At 42.8% G+C, this 7,896-nt stretch overlaps 1 protein-coding gene across 4 annotated transcripts; it reads right to left on the reverse strand.

Annotated features, from left to right (window-relative positions):
• Nucleotides 1–1,346: 1,346 nt before the first annotated feature.
• On the reverse strand, nt 1,347–7,700 carry si:ch73-109d9.2 (uncharacterized protein LOC565042 homolog). Of its 4 annotated transcripts, none has more exons than XM_037763458.1 (5): nt 7,270–7,697; nt 6,551–6,751; nt 4,541–4,671; nt 4,162–4,267; nt 1,347–2,824 (listed from the first exon to the last, which is right to left on the reverse strand). In XM_037763458.1, exons 2-5 carry the CDS (start codon nt 6,744–6,746, stop codon nt 1,653–1,655), a joined length of 1,605 nt encoding a protein of 534 aa, XP_037619386.1. In that variant the 5' UTR covers nt 6,747–6,751; nt 7,270–7,697; the 3' UTR covers nt 1,347–1,652. The 4 variants fall into 4 exon arrangements, with proteins under 4 accessions (XP_037619386.1, XP_037619384.1, XP_037619383.1 ...); XM_037763456.1 differs by having other exon boundaries at nt 6,551–6,799; XM_037763455.1 differs by having other exon boundaries at nt 1,347–2,818; nt 6,551–7,700.
• Nucleotides 7,701–7,896: the final 196 nt, after the last annotated feature.

Raw genomic sequence — 7,896 nt, forward strand, 5'->3', positions numbered from 1 at the left:
TAGGTTGTAGCAGGCTCAGTTTTACAGCTAGAGTGAAGATACTGGCATGAAAATAGAAACCTAAGGAATCCATTGGTACCAACTGTGCCATACTAGCTTGTCGCGAAGGAGGTTAAAGATAGGGTCGACGATGTTGGAAAGCTAGCATAATTTGAAAGTAGCATCGCTTCAGGAGCTCCGTCTAAACCCACCCCCTCCCCTCGGGGCTCCTTCCAAGGCAACGCCCCCCACACACATGCATGAGCACCGCCGCATCGTAACTACTTCACAGAAACAGAGCGGAGAGAGGATCTCAACTCAACAACACTGTCTCATGACAGGCAACCGCGGCCGTGCTACTGCAGGGCTGAGTTTTCTCTTCCATTCTCCAGTAAACTTGCGGCGGCGACACGCTTTGAGTTCAGGCTGGTGCACGCCAAGGGTAGAGTGGGAGCAGGGAGGCATCTGATTGGTTCTTTCCAAGCGGACCACGAGGCAGTGATTGGTAGACGTTTTTTCAGGATTACAGCAGTTTCAGATGATGGCTCTTTTCCGGTCCTTTTTCAGAGCTCATAAGTAATGGATCGCTGTCGGGGTGTAAAGACCATTTCAACCAATAGAACAAATAATGTATACTGGATAACATCGTCAACCCTGCCTTTAAATAACGCTCCAAACTTGCGCTAAATTTTGAAAAAACTGGCATGACCATTTTCAAAGGGGTCCCTTGACCTTTGACCTCCAGATATGTGAATGAAAATGGGTTCTATGGGTACCCACGAGTCTCCCCTTTACAAACATGCCCACTTTATGGTAATCACATGCAGTTTTAGGCAAGTCATAGTCAAGTCAGCACACTGACACACTGACAGCTGTTGTTGCCTGTTGGGCTCGAGTTTGCCATGTTATGATTTGAGTGTATTTTAAATGCATAAAAAATGTGTGATTAATCATGATTAACTACAGACAATCATGCTTTTAATGGCGATTACATTTTTAATCGATTGACAGCCCTATTAAGAACCCCACAAAGATTTCCCTTGCTATCTTCCAAACTCTCGATCATGCTACCCTGATGTATCTTTACTGTCACACTCCTCATCTGTAACAACAGGGTTCAGAGCTGGGTCGGCCTTTCTTCTCACTTTGCATGATAAATCGTGTCCCTCCCACCTTAAGCTAACACTCCTCATCTGCTGAAAAAAAATGGACAAAAATAAATCACCATGAAAGTAAGTAGCTGGTCTAATGTCTAACATGTAATTTTCTAATAAAGTCTGTACCAAGAAAAAAAAAAAGAAGTATATTCATGTGAGTTTATCGATTAAAAAAAAAGAATCAAATCTTAAAGAAGACATTAACAGACATAATTTTTTACTTTTATTTTGAATCTGTAATGTAATCACAAGGAAATTGTTACTCAGCCTTTCACTCATTTTTACAGTCACAAAATATGCAGCAATAAATGGGTACAAATAACGTATTTTATCAAACACGAAAATTGTGTATTCTATCTTTGTCCTATATTTTTCATACCAACAAAAGTGTTTTCCATAAAAAACAAAAGACTTGGAACTGAGGAGAAGAAAAAAAAACATCAATGGCTCATAAATAAATAAAATTTGAATCAAAAACATAATTTTTTTATGCTCTCTCCCCAAACTTCCCTAGCTTTAAAGGTCTGTCATGTGTTTCCGTTGATGTGATTTCAGGTGATCCAGGCGTTTGAAGCTGAGGCCGCAGACGGTGCAGCAGTATGGTCTTTCCCCCGTGTGAGTACGCTGGTGAACCTTCAATATGTCCGCCCGTGTGAAGCTCTTATCGCACATGGTGCACTGATGGGGTTTTTCCTGTGTGTGAATTCTCCGGTGCAACTTCAGGTTCCAGAGACGGCTGAACTTGTTCCCGCAAACGGTGCAGCAGTAAGGTTTGTCGCCTGTTTGGCTGCACTTGTGTGTCTTTAGGTCGGAGAAAGATGGGAAACCTTTACCACATTGGCTGCAGAGGTGGAGCCCCTGCCCAGAGTGAATCTTCTGGTGGACTTTGAGGTTACAGGCTTGAGTGAAGGTCTTTCCGCACTGGGTGCAGGAGTACGACGGCATGTGTCCGGTGCCTTTGTGTGTCTGCTTGTGGGCCTTTAGAGAGGCCGAATCAGGGAAGGACATTGTGCACTGGTTGCAGTTGTGTCTCCTTCCTCCTCTCCCTCCTGCCTGATGCTGCAAACTCTCTCCCAGATTTAAGGTGTCACTGTATGCAGCTGATGGCCCATACATATCCCCTGTGCTGTCTAAGGACGGGTCAATGCGAATGCCCTGACCCCTGAAGTTCAACCTGCCGCCTGGATCACCAGATACCTGTTCAGGGTACAAGATGCTCGGGTCCTGTAGATAACCTTCTTCATTGATCAATAAACAGCTGAGCTCTCCACTTACATTAATGTTTGTCTTTGAAGGAGAGCGAGCAGGTGAGCCGACCGCGCCCCGTCTATTCCGCGCGGCACCCGCTTGGTAAACGTGATGCTCGGCTCCTTCTGGTGCTTCCACATCCCCCTCGTATTGCCCCACGTAACTCAGATTCTCACCCAGGTGGGGTGGCGATCCTTGTAGCCCATCCAAGTTACCCATGTCCATCATATTGGATTCTCCGTAACCAGTCTTGTCAAAGCCACCCAAACCTTCCATACCGTATCTGCTCTGGAAAAGTGGTTCAGATGGGTCACCTGAGTGTGCGTCTTGGCCTGATTCTGGCCTCTGGTCATAGCCGGCTTCCCAGTTCACATGGCACTTTGGGGTCTTCTGGTCACTGAAACGTTTACTGGGCCCGGGCAAACCTGATGCTTCTGTTTCTGACCAACAAGAGGAGGAAAAGATTTTCAAATTATGGACACAGTATATGGGACTACAATGACACAATTACCATATGAACTAGGGCTGGGACGATTCACCTATCTCCCGATTCGATACTATCACGATACTTCGGTGCCGATTCACTATGTATTGCGATTTGATATTATGATTTATTGTGAATGTTAACTTTTTTAACACTAAACCATGGAAAAAAGTTGAATCATACACTTCTAGTGACTTTACTTTGGAAAATCTAAATTAATACAGCAAGAATGTTTGATTTTCAGCATGTATGTAGTCAGAGATGTCCTGAAGTCAAATATATCAGTTATTGTCAGGAATTATGTATTAAATGTTTTCCAGCAACCCAAAAATCAAAGAATAAAGACATTTCCCTTACAATTTTGTGGTATTATCTTCTTAATTTATAAGGGACATGAAATGTTTTATACTTCTGGTGAATATAATCCAACTAGTCTTATTTCCATACATGTGTTTTGTATATGCAGTCCCCTTTGTTAACACCTTATTTTGAAAACTGGACGTAGTCACATGTGTATACTTCCTTTAACTTCGCCAAGTCCGTCGCTAGCTCTCCCTATACATCCATGGTCAGCTCCATCGGGGCCGTTTGAATGCATTTAACATAAATGTCAGTATATGGGTGCTCTACAGTTGTAGCGTCGGCCAATTTGACCACGGAGATGAGAGTGACGGCTGGCTTGACCGCACGTTACCGCAATACGATAACGTTACCAGTCCATGACAGAGTTAGCATGCAGCTTAAGCCGTGATGTCTAGCTCTACTTTTCCTGGCAATGTGTGTAACCAAAAGTGTTTCCATACTTTACTGTATGTGTAGTGTTTAGCACGTTGGATTTAAAATGTGAGAGTGCAGGACATATCCACGCGGACCCTCCGCCGTTTTCTACTTTCTCGTTTTGGCTCGCTGCGGTTTGCTTTGGTGACGGATATGGAACGGATATGACGTCATGTTACTCAGACTACAACAATAAAAGCGGTAACTTCCTTTTACCTCTGCATAGACTCAAATGAAGCAAATATATCGATTCTGGCAATAAAAAATGGATTTCAAAATCGTATAAAAAATTGCAATGCATAGGTGAATCGTTTTTTTTTCTCCCATCCCTAATATGCACACTGCAAATAATGACTTTGAAGCCAGTGTTGACAAAGTGTATCACCTGGTGTATAATTTCCCTACAAACCAGTAATGTAGAAATTACTATACTCATAGTATGTGATTTGAAATTACCACAATATTAATATGCTTAAAATAGTTTCTCTGAATCTATTCATATATGAAGAGACTGACCATCCATATTGACTCCCCATCTCTCTTGGGACTTAGTTTCTGGCGTGATCCGAAGGGCTTCCTCCTTGAGCAGTCTATCCAGCTTTTCACCCTGTACACCTGGAGACTGGCAGACAAGCAGACAGACAACATTAATAACTTTATTTTTTAACTCTACTCACCTCAAGATAAACCATAAGCTTGGCATTAGAATAACGGGCAGTTACATTAAAAACAAAATACTGAAAAATGAATGAAAATGCATTTACTGAGATTACTTTACTCTGGAGACATGTAAAATGAAATTGCCATTGACATTACAAACATGTTTTAAACACATTTTAAACATTTAAGCCTAATTTACTGAAGCTAAAATACGAGTGTAACAAATTGTCCTTACCTGTGGTGCCTTCATGGCACTGAGGATCTCTGGTCTTGTCTCTTCCGCTTCATGACTAGGTGTCTCTCCATCAGTGCTTTGGGAGCTATTCATCTCTTCTTGCAACACACTCTCCTGTTTAAGGCATTTCTCTGTAGCAGGAGATAGGGAAAATATTTTTTTTAATTGAATAGCATGAATATCCCCAATTGTGTTTGAAGAATTTAGGAAGGCTCAGATGGGTCAAACTCTAATTGGTCATACTCCAACCGCGTGAAGTATCACTTTCAGACACTTGATCAATATTTCCCCTCAGCAGCTCTGCAAAGCTTTATGCTAGGGTTGTAAATCGATTAAAACATTTAATCGCGATTAATCTCACGATCGTCCATAGTTAATCGCGATTAATCGCAAATTAATCACATTTTTTATCTGTTCAAAATGTACCTTAAAAAGGGAGATTTGTCAAGTATTTAATACTCTAATACTCTATGAGAGTGGGCAAATATGCTTGCTTTATGCAAATATACACCAATCAGCCATGACATTATGACCACTGACAGGTTAAGTGACTAAAATGGATTATCTCGTTACAATGGCACCTGGCAGTGGGTGGGCTATATGAGACAGCAAATGGACATTTTGAACTTTGTGGTGGAAGCAGAAAAAATGGGCAAGCGTAAGGATGTGAGCGACTTTGACAGGGGCCACATTGTGATGGCTAGACGACTGGGTCAGAGCATCTCCAGAACTGCAGCTCTTGTGGGATGTTCCCGGTCTGCAGTGGTCAGGACCTAACAAAAGCGGTCCAAGGAAGGAAAACCGGTGAACCGGCGACAGGGTCAGACCCGAGGCTCATTGATGCACGTGGGGAGCGAGGGCTGGCCCGTGTTGTCCGGTCCAATAGAAGAGCTACTGAAGCTCAAATTGCTGAAAAAGTTAATGCTGGTTCCGATAGAAGGCAAGGCAAGGCAAGGCAAGGCAGCTTTATTTGTATAGCACATTTCAACAACAGGGCAATTCAAAGTGCTTTACAGAAACATTCAAGAACATTGCGACAAAATGCAAAAGAACATTAAGAAATAATTAAAACAGTTATAAAAACATAAAAACATTAAAACATTAAAGATTAGAAAATAAAAACAAGCTAAAAATAAAAGCTAGGATAGAAGCTAAAATTGCATAAAACTCAAAAGAGTAAAAGTTATAGTGCAGTGTCAGAATGAAAGGCACCCGCAAACAGGAAAGTTTTAAGCTTTGTTTTAAAAGAAGTGAGAGTTGGAGCGGTCCTGCAGGTTTCTGGGAGCTTGTTCCAGATATTTGGTGCATAAAAACTGAATGCTGCTTCTGCATGTTTAGTTCTGACTCTGGGGACACTAAGCAGACCTGATCCAGATGACCTGAGAGGTCTGGATGGTTCATAACACAGCAGAAGATCAGAAATGTATTTTGGCCCTAAACCATTTAGTGCTTTGTAAACCAGCAGCAGTATTTTGAAATCAATTCTCTGAGAGACAGGCAGCCAGTGTAGAGACTTCAGAACTGGACTGATGTGATCCACTTTCTTGGTCTTAGTGAGGACTCTAGCAGCAACGTTCTGAATCAGCTGCAGCTGTCTGATCGATTTTTTAGGAAGACCGGTAAAGAGAAAGGTGTCAGAACACACAGTGAGGAGCAGTATGTTGCGATCAGGGTGCCCCACGGTGTCCTAATGTTATGGCTGATCGGTGTATGTATATATGCATACTTGGAAATCAATTAACAACACAGAACAATGCCAAATATTGCCGAGAAACCCTCACAGGTATTTAGCATAAAAATATGCTCAATCATAACATGGCAAACTCCAGCCCAACAGGCAACAACAGCTGTCAGTGTGCTGACTTGACTATGACTTGCCCCAAACTCAAGATATAGTGACAGTTATATAAAAATATAACCTTTTATTTGATCATATTTGCTCCAATCTCCCTACTCCAGCTTTAATATTGTCTGAATATACAGTAGATGAGTAACACCAGACAGACTCACCTGTGGCTCTGGGATGATTGTCTTCACCGGACACTCTTCCGCAGTCCAGACATCTGCCTGTCCTCCTGTCTCCCTCTCTGTCTTTCCGTCGACCCTCCGACCACTTCAGCCTCCTCTTCAGGGACTCGACCTGCTCCCTGCACCGGGTCACCTCTTCCAGAAAGCTGTCCTCTACCAGCCGGGTGATCTCATACATGGCAGCTTTAAACACCGTTTCCATCACACCAGAAAGTTGGGACTGAAACGTGACTATAGTTTCGGACATTATGCAAGTTTAAGACTTAAGAGTCCTGTTGTATCAGTAAAGTGAAGAGCAGGCGACTTTAGACTGGGAAACACTGGCAGAGTGGCAGCTAACGTCGGTCTCTTTATATTAGATGTGTCTTAAACCCGATTTCAGTCTAGGTAATGTTAAAAATACTATATACCTATGTTGGTTGACCCAGATTTACCGTGTGGTTACTTTCATTTCAACAAACCTTAATGTTAACCTGAGCTGTAGAGTCGCTTGTGATCAGTCACCGTTAGCTAACTAGCTCGCTACACTAGTTGAGATGCAGCGTTATAACGTTACAGACTTAGACCACTACGCGATAAGCAACTAACGATGACATTAAATAACCATATTTAACATGCACATAGTTTATGATTAGTTTAAATCTGGGTTTTGGAAGCAAAAGTATTTCAATTTCTTAGCTGTAACATAACGTTGCAAATACCGTTTAGCTTTCATTTCCGGTTGATTCTGGTGATGTGCCGTCGCGAACGAGCCGGTTCAAAGAGCCGGCTCCCACCCGAGAGCCGTTTTGGGTTTTTTTTCTTTAATTAATTCAAGGCAGAATGATAGGATGATCTTCTCCGCGCCACGGGTTCTCCATGCACTGACTGTTCTTCTTCTTCTTCTTCTTTTGGAATTTGCGGCAGACTAGACGCATCAGAGGTGTATTGCTGCCCTCCACAGGTCATTTGTAGATCGCCATCGGTTGGATTAAATCCTCATGTAGAGTCCTGTGCGACGAAGATAGTCAATTACAGTCTTTGCTGTTTCGCTGTTCTCCGTGCTAAGTATTGATTTTAACGAGTGGTCGGTGACGCCAGTTTTTGACAGTTCTGCCTGCATGATGCACTGACTGTGACTGAATATTGTGTTAATGACGTCCGTGCGACCAATCAGGTGATGACAGACAAGGATCATACCACACAGCAGGGAGGGGCGGGGAGTGCGCGGCATGCTGACGGTCTACAGGTACAGAGCAGGAGGAAGAGGAGGAGAGAAAGAGAGAGAGGAGTGCGGTGCGCAAATAGCAGACAAGATGAGTGACAGTCGGAAACGAAGCAGCATGTCA

Source organism: Sebastes umbrosus, chromosome 3, assembly GCF_015220745.1.
Source record: "Sebastes umbrosus isolate fSebUmb1 chromosome 3, fSebUmb1.pri, whole genome shotgun sequence".
NCBI lineage: Eukaryota > Metazoa > Chordata > Actinopteri > Perciformes > Sebastidae > Sebastes > Sebastes umbrosus.